Genomic DNA, 18,129 nt, shown 5'->3' with positions numbered 1-18,129 from the left:
GATGTATTGAGTTATATCTGGCTATATGTGTGTGCGCACGTGCGCCTCTGTCTTTCTGTATCTTTGTGTGAGTGTGTGCGTGAGCGTGTGTATGTGTGTGGAGGACAATGCTGCGGTTCTTCGCTGTATGCGCGTCAACGGAATCCCGTAGTGCGTCATCCAGCGACTATTTTCTAAACGCGCGATGCTATTGGCCGCGGCCTGGAAATCTCCCCGCCCACCCTGCAGCCTTGTACGGAAAACTCTCTCTGGCGTCATGGGTACAAAAAGTGTAAAGCTATAAGACAGTAGTGGAGGACAGAGCTGAGGGACTGCAACTCAGCTGAGAGACACCGAAGATGACAGACGGTCCTTTGTAGAGTGCAGACTTTTCTTAACAATTGTAGACGGTCAACACAGGTGAGAAACTATTTTGGAACGTTGACACTGGACTTAAACGAGCTGAAACTTTTGTTGTTGTTGTTGTTGTTGTTGTTTTGAATTTCGGCAGCTGTGATATTGACGCTTTGCTTTTAATCAATTAAGAACGTGTTTTTTTTTAAAGTGAAGCAAATAGCTGGAGAAATATTCCAGAAATATGATCACTTTAGCATCCGTTTTTTTTTTTAAATCTGTCCTAACTGAGCTTTTCCTCCTGTGTGAAATGTGTAAATTCTGCCAGCTCGATGGGCACATGTGTATCTTGGCACTGTGCCCCTGCCTGTAAGCCAACCCCGCTGCACTTTGCAGGCGTTACTATATTTACTACAAAGCAATAAATGATACAGTGTCTGTTGCTATAAAGAGAATATAACTTTCTATGACCGTATTTGTTTATTTATATTTATTTATTTGAATTAACAAAGGAGACCAGGAATTCCCCTAAACCACTGTCACAGTGCAGCAGGTCCAAAGTAGGTCAACTTCTACTAAATTAGCTTCACAAATGTTCATGTAAATATGCAAAAGGACTCTGCATCTTAACTGATGTTGTTTCACGGGTTTTAGAATTCCTGTTAGCATTATAGAGCATATTTTTTATTTGTGTCCAATCAGCCTACCACATAGTAAACTTTGGACAAGTGCAGTAAAATGGTACACAAAACTCACACAAAGCGGAAAAAAAGAAAAAAAAAGAAAAACAATTTTTTGCAGTTTATGGCAGGTTAACTGTTAACTGTTGATAAAGGTAAAGATCTGAAAAAAAAAGCTAATTTGGCTCCTCTAAATTTTGTGTGATGTGTCTCAGTCTTGCAGCCATGACTTGCATACACCCCCGGCATGGAACTCAGCCCTATGAGAACACCCTCAGCAGCCCGGAGCTTCCAAGCACAAACTTCATCTCCAGGCTGGCTGCGGACATGAGCAGCCCACGGGACCTCCTCACCACTCCCTCCCTGCCGAGCATCAATTCCCTGGTGGGTGCATCTTCAGGAGATTTCGATGCCTATTCGTGCCAGTTCACTACAGCTCCAGCCCACGCAACTCCGGCACCAGACCAGGAGAGCCCTTTTAAGCTGGATGAACTCCAAGTTTACGGGTGCTACCCTGGACCCTTCATGCTGAACTACCCGGATGAGGCTGTGTCCCCAAGTGGTTCGGATTATTTCGGGAGCCCCGCTTCTGCCTCGTCCCCTTCAACACCTGGGTTCCAGAGTCAGCATGCGTCTAACTGGGAATCGGCCTTTGGGCCATACTCACCCAGTCCAGGATACTGGGCTGCTGAGGACACTTCAGTTCCACATGCACCATCTATTTTCACATTTGGCTCCGGGTCTGTGGAGGACGTGTCTCCTCTGGGTCAGCTGCTTTTGCGAGAGCAGGAACCTTTTGCTGTGGCTCACCTTCACCCATCCGCATTGACCTTCCCCGCCATGACGATGGAGCAGACATGTAGTCTTGATGCCACTGAACAGTTGGATGGAAGCTTATCGCCCAAGTTAAAAAGTGGAAATGAGGGCGGCTGCGCTGTGTGTGGAGACAACGCCTCCTGTCAGCACTATGGGGTTCGCACCTGTGAGGGGTGCAAAGGGTTTTTCAAGGTAAAAATTTGACTACCCAGTGCAGCAGTATTCCTCTATTCAGAAACACGCTCTTGTTTTTTTCTGATTAAAAAGAACGTTTTTGTGCCAGCCTTCCAGCCAAGTTTACAGTCATTTCTCCTCTTATTTTACAGCGCACCGTACAAAAAAATTCCAAGTATGTGTGCCTTGCTAACAAGGACTGTCCTGTGGACAAGAGGAGACGAAATCGATGCCAGTTCTGCCGCTTCCAGAAGTGTCTCGCTGTGGGTATGGTCAGGGAAGGTGAGCATAATGCAAATCCAGATTAATCCGTTTGGAATAGTATGTTATGGCTGAACATAAAGCGACTTAAGTTACAGCGTTGTCTTTGAAACATCCACCTGAAAAGCATTCCCAGATTCAATCACTAATGGCTTCTATGGCCTCATAAATCGGGGACAAAGAGAAACTCTTCCTGTCTTTAACACGAGGTCAGAGGGAGCTTTTGAAATCAAAAACCAACATGAGGCACAATAAAACACTAGTTTGAATAAATACATTTTAGTTTTAGACATGTTAGGAGAATCCTCAGCCTGAATGTACCATGCTTGGAAACCTTTGAAAGACGTCAAAGTAACAGCTGATGTAACCTTTTTTTTTTTACAGTTGTAAGAACTGATAACCTGAAAGGACGAAGGGGTCGCCTACCTTCCAAGCCTAAAGTCATTCAGGATGTGACGGCCACTATGTCTCCGGTGAGCATGATCGCCTCGCTTGTGAGGGCCCACATTGACTCAAGCCCTGGTGTTGGATCTCTGGATTATTCTAAGGTGAGACGCAGCAATGTCCCTCTGTTTTTGGTTCGATGGGTATAATTCAGCTAAAGGCAAAGTCGGGCACATCTCCTAACATCTGTGCTCTCTGTTTCTTCAGTATGTTGAGAAGGAAGTCGGCATGGACCAGAAAGAAGAAGCTAGTGACATCAAACAGTTTTACGATCTACTCACAGTTTCTATGGAAGTTATCAAGAAGTGGGCAATGGACATCCCAGGTTTCTCTGACTTCTGCTCGGAGGATCAGGAACTGCTGCTGGAATCCGCATTTGTTGAGCTCTTCATCCTGCGTCTTGCATTTCGGTGAGTGCAACTTCCTAGAATTCTTTTGCAATTAGATTTAGACGATTATTTGTAGCATCTTTGAGACATTTGGTAGATTCAACAATCACAATGTGTTTTCTTTCTGAAGGTCCAATCCTAAAACAGAAAAACTCGTCTTTTGCAATGGGGCTGTACTACATAAAACACAGTGTATCCGGGGCTTTGGGGACTGGATTGACTCCATCTTAGAGTTTTCTCAAAGCCTTCATGGCATGAAGCTGGATGTTTCCTCCTTCTCCTGTCTCACAGCCCTTGTCATAATCACCGGTAAGATCTTCATTCATATCAAGCCTTAAAATGCTGTCCTCTGTTCTGAATCAAATAACATTTTTTTTTTGTCAGGGTGTCCACGGAGAATCTTTCTCAGTTTTCAACTCAGTGGCTGATAAACAGCAAGACACACAAGACAAAATAGACACAACAGGTGTTAGACAAAGTGACAGGGTCGTGTTTCACACAGGGAACTTGACCTAAACATAATCAGAGTGAAGGTTTACATATAGACTCAAAGAATTGTGTCAGTGTAGCAGTGCTTGCACAGCCAACACATTTAGCAGAGCAACATTCTGCTGAATATGGATTATATTTTGTATTGCAAGGTTCCAAATACAATCCAGTGTGTCAAGTTTTGTTTGTGTCAAGACAAAAGGATTAAGAAATAACTAAACGTAGATCAGATTTCCGGCAGTATTTAAAACATTACAAACAATCATCAGTAATGGTTTGTAAAAGTCTGAAAAATGACCGGTTGTATGTTTCTTGTTTTTCCCCGCAGACCGACATGGTCTTAAGGAGCCAAAACGTGTGGAGGACTTGCAGAACCAGTTCATCACCTGCCTTAAAGACCACGTTTCCATCTGTGGCTCCGAGTCCTTGCGGCCCAATTATTTGTCCAGACTTCTCGGGAAGCTGCCTGAGCTCAGGACGCTGTGCACGCAAGGCCTCCAGCGCATCTTTTATCTGAAACTAGAAGATCTCGTGCCTCCACCTCCCATCGTAGAAAAAATCTTCATGGACACGCTACCATTTTGAGAGAGATGCTATATTGACTGAAAACTCACACTCCAGGTACGAAAGTGAAAGTGAGAATGAAAAGAAGAAAGAATGGTGATTTTTTTAATTTATTTTTTCCTCGGGATTCGGCATCATCAGAAGAAAAGTGCTACTTCTGAACATTGTATAATGCTGATCCCAGTTGTCTTCCTGGAAAACCGTGCAGTCTTCGGAAGGAATCGGAAAGGACAGCTCATGGACCAAGCAGTGACTGTTTACGTGCCATGAATGGAGTCACCCCCAATGGAGGGAAGATTACTGCACTTTCCAAACAGTTACAAAGTGAATACAAACAATACCTACATCAAGCAATATTGTGACATCTGTCAGTCTAGCATTAAAACAGTCATTATCATAACCCAAACTTTGCGATCCGGACAGACTTCCCATTCATCAATAAGTGAGGCATATGTCTCTCACACTTTCATTACACATTATATTTAATGCCATTTTTAATGGTTTGGATGATGATAAAATAGGTTAAACCTACAAATTTTTTTCAGTGGTATCATTCATGTATCATGAATCAGCGTTGAGCAGCTACTTTACTATGTATCATCCAGTAGTCTTACACACTGGTCTTGTTTGTAAATCATTTAAAGCCTGCAGGTGTTTTGCCACATGAACTGTAATCTACAGTCAGAGGAGAGGCTGTTGTGGGCTTGTTATTTTTGCATTCTAGGATGGTATTTCACTGCAGCTAAACATGGAATAAAATGTTGAACTGCATTTTTTAAACAAATGTGTCATTTACGTCTTTTTTTTATTTCCTGTGTTCTTTGCAAACAGTGACTTAACAATGTTTCACACTCTGTTTATATCAGGTAGGTTGGTCCGCTGTTTAGTCCACTGTGTGATAGAGCAGAGTATCCTGCTTCACCAACAGCCTGTAGCCCTGAAGAGCAGCTCCTTCTTTTGGCAGCAGATCAAAACATACAGCTGAAAAATGTAGCCCACCAACGTCCCTCCCAGTTATGCGCTGGTCTCTTTTTAGATGGTGGTGGAATTCCCTGTCTGTTCTCAAATAACCCAGAGCCCTCCATCATTTTGTGTTGCCATACTCTCACATGAATGTATGTATGTGTTTGTGGCATCACATGAATGCACACCTCGTAGCTCTTGAAGTATTGTTTGGGAGACACTGCTATAGTTCACGGTTATGAGAGATCATTTATGCACTTTGGAGGTTGGTGACACACTGTAATGGTCCAAAACAGAATGCAGAGACTTGGATTATCAATAGTTGCGATGCAAATAGCGATGACGGACATTAAAGGTAAATCTGACACAGAGGACTTGGAGACCAAGCGTCACCATGATCTATTCATCAATCATCAGGCATCATCTTCCAAACTCACAAGTTTAGCTGGCAAATCACATAGTTGGAAAATCTACAAAGACTCTATTCAGGTCAGACCGTGCATACAGTATGCATGTATCGCAAAAATGACAGGTGCTTTGGTCTTTATTTATCTTGGCATATTTCATTCTGTCTAATATGATAAGATTTATATAGCGCATTTCATACCACAGGCAACTCAATGTGCTTTACAGCAAACCTCTTTGTTTCTCTTTATATTATTTTATGTATTTTTAATGCTTCTTGCACTCCCTGCTGCAATGCTTTTATTTTATGTAAAGCACTTTGAACTGTTTGTACATGAAATGTGCTATACAAATAAATTTGATTTGATTTGATTTGATTTGATAAAGACAAGGCATTTAAAAGAACAGCATAAAGCAGCATAAAAACAAGCAATTTAAAGAAAAAAAGAAAAAAATAGAATAAAAATTAAAGCAATCAAAGAAGAGGGGAAAAAGAAAAATATAAACTCAACCATAACCGAAAGAGAAATGTTTTTAACCTGGATTTAAAAGTGCTTACAGTTGTAGCTGATTTCAGTTCTGCTGGTAGTTTGTTCCAGTTGTGTGCAGCATAACAGCTAAAAGCTGCTTCACCGTGTCTAGTTTGAACTCTGGGCTCCACTATCTGACCTGAGTCAGCAGATCTCAGAGCTCTAATGGGTTTATACTCTGCTAGCATGTCATTCATGTAGTCTGGACCTAAACCATTCCATGATTTGTAGACGAGCAGCAGAACTTTAAAATCTATTCTGTATCTGACCGGGAGCCAATGTAAAGACTTGAGAACTGGGGTGATGTGATCTGATCTCTTTGTTCTGGTTAAAACTCGGGCTGCAGCGTTCTGAATGAGCTGCAGCTGTTTGAGACTCTTTTGGGGGAGTCCAGTCAGAAGACCGTTACAGTAGTCAAGTCTGCTGGAGATGAAAGCATGAATCAGCTTCTCCTGATCTGTTTGGGACATGAAACCCTTCATTCTGGATATGTTCTTAAGTTGATAAAAGGCTGATTTGGTGACTGATTTGATATGATTGTTGAAGGTCAGGTCTGAGTCCATCAGCACGCCGAGGTTCCGGACTTGGTCTTTAGTTTCTAGAGACAGTGACTCAAGATGTTTACTGACAGCAAACCTCTTCTCTTTGTTGCCAAACACAATGACCTCAGTTTTTTCTTGATTTAACTGAAGGAAATTTTGGTTCATCCACTTTTTGACTTGCTCTAAGCAGTCGCACAATGACTCTATAGGACTGCAGTCATCTGGAGACAGTGCGAGATATATCTGTGTGTCATCTGCATAGCTGTGGTAGTTGACTTTAGAGTTCTTCAGAATTTGACCTAGAGGCAGCATTTATAGGGTGAACAGAAGGGGTCCAAGAACTGACCCCTGAGGAACTCCACATGTCATAGCCACTCGATCAGATTGATTACTTCCAATAGTCACAAAATAACTCCGCTCCTCCAAGTAGGACCTGAACCATTCTAGGACTGTCCCGCTGAGTCCTGCCCAGGTTTCCAACCTGTTCAGCAGTATACTGTGATCCACAGTGTCAAATGCAGCACTGAGATCCAACAATACCAGAACTGACACCTTGCCTGAGTCAGTGTTCATGATAACCATTTAAAGTACTGGCTTATAATGAGTCACTTAGACTTCAGCCACTATCCATCTGTCCCTAGTGACTACAGAACAGTTGCCCAAACATCACACATCATGACAGTCCGGGAGAGACTTTAATTGGCTCAGAAAGCAACTGAACACTCTTCAGAACCATCACAGAATTCTTATCATCCCAGGTTTGGTGTTGAAGATTCCATCACCTACTTATTAATAATAATAATAATAATAATACATTTTATTTATAACGCACTTTACATTTACAACAAAATCTCAAAGTGATAAACTACTTGTTTCAGTGAACCTACTCTCATCTGGACAAAGCAGGCAGCGCGGTAAGGATCATGTTCTTTGATTTTCCAAGTGCATTTATTACAATTCCGAACGCACTGTTATGTAAGAAGCTGCAGAAAACAGAGGTGGTGGATACCTCCACAACTGCCTATATCATTGACTACCTTAGAAACAGACAACGGTTTGTGAGACCAAAAGATTGTGTGCCTAAGAAGGTGGTCAGCAGCACGAGAGCGCTTATAGGAGACTGTACTCTTACCATTTCTCATCACTCTGTGCATCTCAGACTTCTAGTACAACTCAGAATCCTGCCATCTCCAGAAGTACTTTGATTGCTCTGCAGTTGTTGGGTGTATCAGTGATGGACGAGAGGCTGAGTACAGGGAACTAGTCAACCCCTCTTAAAACCTGCTGGCCTTAGGCTTCTCTTAAACTACAGATTCTAAATTTGTCATTCTGGTGACATAATGTTACAAAAAATTTGGAACACTTCATAACCTCCTAGATGTAGGACTTATGCAACAAGAGCAACATGATAGTCAGCATCACTGCGATTACATAGTGTCCACTTGTAATGGTACAGAGATAAAGATAGTGTGGATGATGGCTCAGTCATCATCGTCATACCTTAGTTGTAACTGGGAAAAGTGAGAGCAGCATGAATCCCTTGTTGGAAAAGCAGTCAACAACAGGGGATTGTGGCCTTCACACAGACTCCCAGGATTAGATGCCAGCTCCTGAGCTCAAACTGTGCGTCTGTGACTCTTATGTTTGCGAAAAGATGAGAGTGCCACATTTTTTTCAAGTGAGACTAGCCGGGAGGCTTCAGTTTCAGAGGGGTGCCTGAAGCTTGTTTTCAGTGTGTCCGTTAGGCCAAGTGATGAGTTTCAGGGTCATGTTGTACCATCAGTGCAATTTTAACCCTGTCACTTCGTGTTGTCATGTGACCAAGAGCAGAGGTTGGATGCTCAGTGACTTTTAGTGTTCTCAGTCAAATGATGCATTTACAGTTTGAGTCAACAGTTGTAACTTGGGGCATGTCAGTGATGAATGTTTTGGCAATTTGGAAACTTTAGTCAGGTTCAGTTCCATAAAACCATCGAACGCTGCATCGAAACTGGTTGTCATGAGGAGAGGATTGGGAGTCCTGCACAGCAGAGGAGAAGTTCATGAAAGTTACGAACTTCAGAAATGATCTAACAGAGCTCGAGCTGTGGACAGCAGACCTGATTTGTAGAGAGGATACTGTGTGAATCACAGGACAACCAAGCTTTGATCAAGAGCAGACATTCGACATGGCGAAATCTGGACTTTAGTGTGGTGGGTACAAAACTTGAAATATAACCCAATATTAGCAGCAGCAGCTTTATGAGACGCAGAGAAGATGAGTGCATGGTATCTGAACATCTCGTCCCCACTGTGCAGCAGGGGGTGCCGTAATGGGGTGGGAATGAAGTGCTCTGGTGGTGCCAGATGTATAACCTTATGTAAAGGCAACATTAACCAGCACGGCTACCACAGCATCAAGCAATGACACAGCATTCCATCTGGTCTGAGCACGAAAGACAAAAAAGGAGTGTTGCACCTGATAGTCTGAGCTCCAATTTCACCTTGTGTAAAACCCATTTTAAAAGGCTTCAGATGAGTTGAAGTGCTGTGCTGTGAATGCATAAAACATCTTGCATAATTAGCTACACATCTACGGCACTTCCTATTAGTTATAATGGCCAGAACTTTGTTCTGCACGGTGGAAAAAGATTTTCCCCGTTTACACTGGCAGACTTTCAGAAGGTTTACCACTGCCAGCGTCTTTGACCAGCCTGTCAGTCTGGAACAGGATGTAGCGAGGCTATTCGGTTTCATTTTACAATTTTAGCTGCCAGGAGGGCAAGTGTGGATTTGGCTTTGAATTTCCACCCCAAGAGGGAAAGAGTTCAATACCGTTTCATTTTTGCATTTATGTTAAAGGAAAACAACTCGGTGCAGGATCTAGACAAGAATCCAATAAAGAAAGTAAGTGGTGGGCACAATGTCTATGTCAATGCACAATGACTTTTTTGTGTTTTTAAACTCACATTTCAAATCACATTTCCACATTAGGTGACATAACTTATTTGGATATCAAGAGAATATCTGAAGAGCTATTTATATCACTGATGGAGTGCACATTTTCGTCTCACATGTTCACTTGTCAGTGTCAGCTCCAGCAAGCAGCTCTGGCAGGTCCAACAGAGCGTGAAATAAACAGCACAAAGTAACTTTACTGAGCTGGTTTTAAAGGGGGACAGTGTGACATTTAAACTCGAGTGTCTTCTTGTCAAGTAACATTCTGTACGGGTTAGAAAACATACAGTATCCACCACATAAAAGAGGAGCAATATCAAAGATAGACCACAGGTCCTGTATGTACTCATCTCTGATGAGCCACATCTCATCCTTACAGTTGAGACCTTCTCAACGCTTCTAATAATAGCTGCCTCCAAAATAGACATTCATCACATGAAATCAATAATGCCACTTAGAAATGACAGAGTGTACTAGAAGGCAGTGTCCACATTATCCCGACACTTATCACCCCGAGCTCACTCCTGGACAGCTGCTTTCACGGTCAGAAATTATCTTCAATGCAAAATTTGGAATCAGCAGTGAGCGCAGATACAAATTGTGCTCATACTGATACAAGCGCTCATAGGAACGATTCCCATTCGTTCGTGGAGTTTCTTGAGAGAAACAAAAAAAATTCAAAATTAAAGGAGTTTTGTTTCAAAGGGGCCAAGACGTAGGCACGGCCGAGTGACTCCATTTCTACCGTTTGAAGCAGAAAGCAGACAACAAACCCCACCAATCAAAAACGTCCTGCCAAAAGTCATCTCCCTTTTGTTAGCGGTTGAGATTCTACAATTTTTTTGTAACATTTAACTATACAAGTTGTTTATGCACTATGTCCTACTCCATGTCAGTGAATGTTACATTTAGTCTTTACAGATTGGCTTTCTTTGTTACTTGATATGCATTTCAAAGTCAGGTCTTCAGCCAGACTTAAATGAATATGCATTAATTTATTCTGAGTTGCTTTATAACAGGCTTACCTGGCTCAGCTTGTAAGGCTGATTAAAAAAGAAGAAAAAAAAAGACTTTGCACCGTTACCTTTAACTTAAGTAGAAAGCAGACAACTAGCACCACCCAGTGGTCAAAGTGTTCCTGACTCAGAAACTTCCCCAATATGTTGCAATTGTTTTTGATGAGTAAACACAGACAGCTGCAGGTATAATGAAAACTCATAAAAGCAGAACTCTGCAGCATAGGTTTGCACTGGGGAGTTACATATTTTTCTTAAGTTGGCACATTTAAAAAAAAAAAAAAAAACAATTGCTCATCTGCCTTTACACACAAAATTAAATTACATCCCATTCTTAATGCATGGGATTTAATATGACATCAGCCCACCCTTTGCAGCTATAACAACTTCAAATCTTCTGAGCAAGCTTTTGGAGTGTTTATGGGAATTTATTGTTGTTGTTTTTTAAACCATTCTTCCATTTGTGAGGTCAGACACTGATGTTGGACGAGAAGGCCTGGCTCGCATTCTCCGCTCCAATTCATTCCAAAGCCGTTCGATGGCGTTGAGGTCAGGACTCTGTGCAGGCCAGTCAGGTTCTTCCACACCAAACTCGCTCATCCATGTCTTTATGGAACTTGCTTTGTGCACTGCTGTCATGTTGGAACAGGAAGGAGCCATCCCCAAACTGTTTCAACAAAGTTAAGAGCATGAAATTGTCCAAAATCTCTAGGCATGCTGAAGCATTCAGAGCTCCTTTCACTAGAACCAAGGGCCAAGCCCAGCTCCTGAAAAACAACCCCACGCCATAATCCCCTACTCCAGATGGAGAAGTGTGATTCGTCTCTCCAGAGAACGCGTCTCCACTGCTTTACAGTCCAGTGGTGGCGTGCTTTACATCACTGCATCTGACGCTTTGCATTGTACTTGCTGATTTATTACTTGGATTCAGCTGCTCAGCCATGGAAACCCATTCCATGAAGCTCTCTAAGCACTGTTCTTGAGCTAGGACATTTACACATCATGCTGCTAAGGCAGAGCTGAGTGAATCAAGAGAAAAAAAAAAAAAATAAAAAAAAAAATAAAAAAAAAAAAAAAAAAAAAAATGCTCATGCTGCCTACCACCCGTTTGACCAGTTGCACCATGGCAGGCGATGCAGGTCTAAAGCTCTGCTTCTTTGTAGAAGCAGTCTGCATGAGTAGGTGCTTAAATTTATAAACCTGTGGCCATAGAAGTGATTGGAACACCTGAATTTACTTATTTAGATAGGCGAGTGAATACCTTTGGCAATATATATATATATACACACACACACACACACATCCATCTATATATCAAGGACTGACTAAAGTTCTAGTTACCAAATTAAGACATTATGTGGACTTCCCCACCCAACTGACGTATAGAAAATAGAACTTTAAAGGCAAACCTGGGCTATGATGGCACTGTGAAATTAAATTTACATTCCAAGACCAGAACCGACTTCATGAAAAGTACCCCAACAGCTATTCCCAAACTGAGATTTTTCCAGCGGTGCGTTATAGTATGCAAATAACCACACTAAACCACAAAAAAATTATTTCAAAACAGCATATAATTTAAACACTACAATTTGTAGTAACAGGAATGATGCAATAAAGACAATAAAAAAGATGCAATAAAAAAAAACAATTAAACACGAAATAAAACCAAGGCTTGAGTGTATATGTCACATCAAGTGGAAGGCATCAGCTTTATCCAGCGACTAAAAATTAGATCCATGCAACTTGAGGGCAAGGTGTTGTAGACCGTTTAAAGTTGGATAAAGGACATCAAGAACAAATTCTAAACATTAAAGTTACCTGCTAGCACATACACAAACATCAGGAATATTTAAGTCTACGGGGAGCACAGATTGTGCTTCACAACCATGGGAGGTTATTGGGTGCTCTGAAGTTTTTACCAAGGTTGTTGGTGGGCTTCGCATCAGGACTGTGGAGAGAAACAAAACCGTTTTTAGGGAAAAGAAAAAATAAATGCAGATGGGTCGTGTTAGGCGGGTTCACTTACGTTTGATTCAACATTGTATTAACGCCCCACACGAATGGAGTAGAAGCACCATCTGCCTCTGCAAGTAAGAACTACTTAATTAACAATACAGAGTTAGTGGACTTGGTTTAAACTTTAAACCAGGGAAAGGAAAAAAACCAAAAAAAACCCAGCAAGAATAAAAACAAGTAGTCAATCTTAGTCCATACCTTTATCCCAATCCTCAGTCATGTTTGGATTTACCCATGTGCTGACTGGAACGTGCCAATTACACTGTCCATTTGTGCTTCCTGCTGTTGAAATCAAAAGCAGAATTACGGAAACTGTAAAACTGCAGGTCGAGACAGACAACCAAATCAACTCACCTTCTTCAGCGTCCACAGATATTCTGTATTCGCAGGTCTCTGTGTGGTGAGCCAGCTCATGCCTGGGAACCAGGTGGCGAGCATTGAAGGGGCAGGTTTTTAACTCGCTGGCTAGTTTGGGATGATTCTGAAATCAATGAGAGCAGAGATATTTCAGTTTGTTATGGCAGGAGAGTAGTGGTGCAACGGATCATCATTGATACGTTCGGATCAATTATTTCGGTTCGGCACACACATGATCCGCGGATTGATTTATGCTTAAATGCAGTCAGTGAAAAGCAGCCCCTTCCTTCACAATCCGACCGGGCTAAAGCGATCACAAATGCTATCGGTGTGTTTTTATGTTGCACTTTAAGTTGTTTTTCTTTGATTATGTTGAAAAGAAGATGTTAATTGTGCACTCTAAGTTGATTTTATATATTTCAATTTAATAATTTAAAAGTGTTAATAAACAAAAAGACAAAACATGTTTATTTGTCTTGTCTTTTTTTTTGCTGATCCGAAAAATGATCCGAACCGTGAGTTTTTTGATCCGTTGCACCCCTACAGGAGAGTGTTGCAATTAAAAAAAAAAAATAAAAAAATCTATACACACTTTTCTTTAGGTATTTGGCAGTGGCTTAAGATCCTGGGGTTTGCATTTGTAAATTAAAGATCAAGAAGCAGACATTTTGCTTAAACCAGACGTGACCAGCAGAAGCAATACTAATCCGTAATGCCGCCTCCACATGTTGCCATGATAACACTTCGTCTACAGCTCTTTTACCAATATTCTCCTCACCTTGGAACACTTGAATCGTCAGTTCTCAGCACACTGTGCAATTGCCCTTTCACTTTAAAAAAAAAAAAATTGATGTGCATTTTTGTGTGAGTCGCAACAGATTCTTCCTATTCTAAGAAGATCAGCCCTGCAGCTTAGAAAGCCCAAAGGCTTCAAGACAGGCACAATAAATCTTCCTCTCTGCCGTTTTGTCATCATCTACAGCCCACCAGCCATTTGACTTTAAGATCAGCCAAACCAAAAAGCACCTACATTTACCCACTGGCAGATGTAAATTTCAGACCTAGAATACATGACCCATTACTACATTTTCTACAACTGCAAGCATTAAAGGGATAGTTCGCCTCTTGACATGAAGCTGTACGACATCCCATACTAGTAATATTATTTATGAACATTCTTACCCCTGCTGCGTCCTGTGAGCTGAGTTACAGCCTCGTTTTGGCGGTGACGTAAGTAGTTCGGCTAGTTGGCTGGGGTTTCACAAATAAAGCGTTTTGCTTCTGAAAATAATATGCATTCAAAAGAGTAATACATTTGCATCACAAAATCGTATCTTCCGAAAAAGTTACCTCACAATCGCTTGGCACTAGGTTGCAGTATCATTGCGCGCTGCCGCCTGCCGACAGCTGTGCCCGTTTCTCGGTGTTTACTGCTCGGAAAGTTAACGTAATCATGTCTGACTACGACACCAATGATGAAGACATCCCTTTTACCACAGAGCTAAAGGGATATCTTTATGAACCAGAATATACAGATGCCGAACTTCACCAGATGGAGTTAGAACGGGCAGAGAGGGAGAGGAGGGACAGAAGTGGTCCCAGCTGAAGTTTGAGCCACAGCTGCAGCTGTGAGAGACAGGGTGACCGACAAATGGTGGTGCACTTGTTCGAAGCGCCCAGTAATGCCAACGGAGGTGGAGAGCTACTGCTGCCACGAATGGGAACTCATCATGCCACAGATGCAAGACCTTTCAATTGATGAAGAGGCCAGTGTACCAGCTTCTGTCTGCATCACAAATCATAAAGACTTCCCCGCAATCCTGAATGCTGGACCTTTCTCCACGTTCCCAAAATTAACTGGAAGAAGCAACCCAGGCCAGCTCTCCACCTTCGTTGGCATTACTGGGCGCTTCGAACAAGTGCACCACCATTTGTCGGTCACCCTGTCTCTCACAGCTGCAGCTGTGGCTCCAACTTCAGCTGGGACCACTTCTGTCCCTCCTCTCCCTCTCTAACTCCATCTGGTGAAGTTCGGCATCTGTATATTCTGGTTCATAAAGATATCCCTTAAGCTCTGTGGTAAAAGGGATGTCTTCATCATCGGTGTCATAGTCAGACATGATTACGTTAACTTTCCGAGCAGTAAACACCGAGAAACAGGCGCAGCTGTCGGCAGGCGGGAGCGCGCAATGATACTGCAACCTAGTGCCAAGTGATTGTGAGGTGTAACTTTTTCGGAAGATACGATTTTGTGATGCAAATGTATTACTCTTTTGAATGAATACTATTTTCAGAAGCAAAACGCTTTATTTGTGAAACCCCAGCCAACTAGCCAGACTACTTATGTCACCGTCTAAAAGAGGCTGTAACTCAGCTCACAGGACGTAGCGGGGGTAAGAAAATGTTAATAAATAATATTACTAGTATGGGATGTCGTACAGCTTCATGTCAAAAGAGGTGAACTATCCCTTTAACTGCAATGAGAAGGAAGGAAGAAGGGGAAAAAAAAAAAAAAAAAAAAAAAAAAAAAAAAAAAAACCTCAACTAACCTTCCTGCACTTAATAAGGTGATAAGGAAATCGGCAGGCCCGGATTTGGTGGTTCTTGTCAAAAGGACACTGCAGAAGTTTGTCTGGGTCACCGTTTCCTTTGTCATCTTTAAGAAAGGATGAATACATTTTGTCAACATCTAAAAAGTAACAAAAAGAAACGATGGTTAATTTGTCAAAGGTGAAAGAATCTTTAGTCTTACCATATTCTTCAATCTCTTTTGGCCCCTCTTCAAAAGCAGTCCTGCATGGACCGCTGGTGGCTCCAAATCTGATGGTGGTCGCCATGTTAAAGTGAGATTTACTGTACACAGCCCAACAGCACAGCTGAGAGGAAAGAGAAGTTAAAGGTGGGGTAGGGGATCTTTTTCTGGAGCATTTTTTTTTTTTATTGCTTGAAATACTCTTCACACCCCCATTGCAACCAATTAATTAAAAGTTTTGACTCAAAAATTAAAAGTTTTAGTGGCCTCTAGAACGTACAATCTAGGAAAAACACTATCCAATCATACTGAACGGACCGTTAACGATGATTGGATTCTGATGCGGTCTATCAAACTGCAATCTGCTCCTTCCCCCTGTGCGCGTACCCTTCTTCGTGAACGAATTACGCGTGTCCAGAAGCTTGGCAGGAAGCTAAACTAGAGCCAGCTTGGCTAGCACCTAGCATTATTAAACGTATAGTTAGCATTTACTAAATACGGCAACGATCGAGGCTTGCTGTCAGAACAGCGCTCGTGCACCTTCGTGCTCGTTCATGTACTCTAGAGGCGTGGCTTCGGGGGGAAAGTCTGAAGAAAAGGGTTTGGACTTTTGACCTGTGTATTTTCAAAATGCAGCGTCGCTGGCCTTAAAATCCAGGATCTCCTACCTTACCTTTAAGTCTGCATGGAATGCAAAACACTACGAAGATCAAACAAATACTTTAAGGTTGCTAGATGCACATGGAGCTCAGGCAACAACATCTGTAACCACGGCAAGTCTTTAGCGCGCTGTGGGGTTCTTACCCGAAAAGGCAAAAGATATGATACTCTCATCCAAACACCACCCCACCCCCTCCCTCCCTCTCTCTTTCAATTATGAATGTAGGGATCAAATCTAAAAAGAAATGGCAAGTTAGGGTTCAAAGTGAAGAGAACATCAAAAGAGAAGAAATTTCTGGTCCGAGTTCCTGTTTACATGCTTCACTAATACCTAGGAATCTCATATAGAACAGAATAGAAAAATACTGTGGGGGAGGAAATCAAAAATTTTAAATAGTCATACAATTACAATCCAGTTGTAAAAAGCCAGCGTTCTCTCATGTGAACCCACCAACACGTTTCACAGACCAAGTTTCTGGAGGGCGATAGAAGGCCTCACAGACAAATGAACACGTTTAACTAGAAATGACTCGAGGTAAGCCAAGATGCTCACATTTCTTTAAGTTTTATTTTCTAGCTACGTCAGCCACAACATTATTAACCAAACCACAACTTAAACTTACTTTCAAGGGGTGCTTGTAGAAAGAGTTGGCCTGCAGCCAAGTTTGCTAGCATTGAGCTGTATGACATAGCTAGCTGCTTTAAAGACTTTTATCCGTTTTACCTGAGAAAAACAAAGCTAAAACAAACCATATTTGAGGACTTCGGTTTTAAACGTTATCAGTTTTTAGAAGGAAGTATGTAAAAAAAAAATTTTTTTAAACGCCAGGAAAACACAAGTCTTACCATGAAAGTGAGCAATTTGTTTTACCTGCGTTTATCGTATTGTCCACCCTCGCCTTTAGCTACGTTAGTTTGGTGCGGAGACCCCACCAACTTTATCCTTGCTTAAAGCCACGTGACCCACACACGGCTACAACTGCACGAATGACTGGGAAATGGCGGACCCAATTGAGTCTAATCTTACAATAGGGCTCGGGCACGTGACGTCACTACGTGAGCGGCGGCCATACTGGAGGCTCAGAACTGTTTTGTTTACATTGTTTTCCACTGCGCTCAGACGTACTCCCGCCTGGTCTCGAAACTTTCTTCGTTGGTTTATCTATTTTACTTATAGTCTTTGCCACTATGGTCGCACGTTGCTGTGTCGTGGGGTGCAATAGCGTAAGCCGTGACAGGAATGGGGGGGAAATCGTAAATGGTTTATCTTTTTACCGATTTCCTGCTTGGAGGCGCACCCACGGAGACCAAGTGTCCGAGATAACAAAGCGTCGTCGACTAGCATGGATCGCTGCTGTAAGACGACCAAGCATAACTTTCCACTCAATCCCGGTGTCGATGAGAGTGTGTTCTCTGCATTTTCATTCTGGTAAGTTACAGACTTTTGTGTGCTGAGGTAAAGATCCCCGCCTTCACAAGAGGACACTGTCAGTTGGAAGCAAGGGATGTCTCAATGGGTTAAAAGCGGAGGACAAATTTCGTGTGTATGCATGTATACATGACAATAAATCTGATCTTAATCTTAATTTAATGTGGAAAATACAAGGAAAATTGCCCATCTCCAAATTCACATGGAAAGGGCGATTGGAACTGTCAGAAACAATACACCTTTTTGTCAGCAAAAGTACCTATCAACATAGTTTTGCCATGCGAAGGTGAAGACAAAACATTCTTTGACAAGATTGTGTCTGTATGTTGTACTCTGACCACCATGAGCAGGAGTGTTGTGCAAAGTTGA

The 18,129-nt window shown here is 42.1% G+C and overlaps 2 protein-coding genes across 2 annotated transcripts; one reads left to right on the top strand and one right to left on the bottom strand.

The window, feature by feature from the left end:
* Positions 1-281: 281 nt before the first annotated feature.
* nr4a1 (nuclear receptor subfamily 4, group A, member 1) lies at positions 282-5,809 on the top strand. The gene is made up of 7 exons (XM_075475185.1): positions 282-399; positions 1,229-2,021; positions 2,156-2,285; positions 2,649-2,812; positions 2,916-3,118; positions 3,228-3,406; positions 3,915-5,809. Exons 2-7 carry the CDS (start codon positions 1,239-1,241, stop codon positions 4,169-4,171), a joined length of 1,716 nt encoding a protein of 571 aa, XP_075331300.1. The 5' UTR covers positions 282-399; positions 1,229-1,238; the 3' UTR covers positions 4,172-5,809.
* Positions 5,810-12,424: 6,615 nt separating this feature from the next.
* On the bottom strand, positions 12,425-15,792 carry gtsf1 (gametocyte specific factor 1). The gene is made up of 6 exons (XM_075475834.1): positions 15,672-15,792; positions 15,469-15,575; positions 12,917-13,043; positions 12,761-12,844; positions 12,573-12,630; positions 12,425-12,494 (listed from the first exon to the last, which is right to left on the bottom strand). Exons 1-6 carry the CDS (start codon positions 15,754-15,756, stop codon positions 12,425-12,427), a joined length of 531 nt encoding a protein of 176 aa, XP_075331949.1. The 5' UTR covers positions 15,757-15,792.
* Positions 15,793-18,129: the final 2,337 nt, after the last annotated feature.

Source organism: Odontesthes bonariensis, chromosome 10 (assembly GCF_027942865.1).
Source record: "Odontesthes bonariensis isolate fOdoBon6 chromosome 10, fOdoBon6.hap1, whole genome shotgun sequence".
Lineage (NCBI taxonomy): Eukaryota > Metazoa > Chordata > Actinopteri > Atheriniformes > Atherinopsidae > Odontesthes > Odontesthes bonariensis.
The sequence above is the reverse complement of the archived record's forward strand: the minus strand, read 5'-3'. Positions and strand labels throughout refer to the sequence as shown.

Excerpts from the sequence above, each read along its gene's own strand:
- nr4a1 (XM_075475185.1), top strand. The coding sequence starts at position 1,239 with ATGACTTGCATACACCCCCGGCATGGAACTCAGCCCTATGAGAACACC. Across the intron at positions 2,022-2,155 it reads GGTGCAAAGGGTTTTTCAAG|CGCACCGTACAAAAAAATTC; the intron begins GTAAAAATTTGA and ends CTTATTTTACAG. Across the intron at positions 2,286-2,648 it reads TGTGGGTATGGTCAGGGAAG|TTGTAAGAACTGATAACCTG; the intron begins GTGAGCATAATG and ends TTTTTTTTACAG.
- gtsf1 (XM_075475834.1), bottom strand. The coding sequence starts at position 15,756 with ATGGCGACCACCATCAGATTTGGAGCCACCAGCGGTCCATGCAGGACT. Across the intron at positions 15,576-15,671 it reads AAAAGAGATTGAAGAATATG|ATGACAAAGGAAACGGTGAC; the intron begins GTAAGACTAAAG and ends CCTTTCTTAAAG. Across the intron at positions 12,845-12,916 it reads ATCTGTGGACGCTGAAGAAG|CAGGAAGCACAAATGGACAG; the intron begins GTGAGTTGATTT and ends TGATTTCAACAG.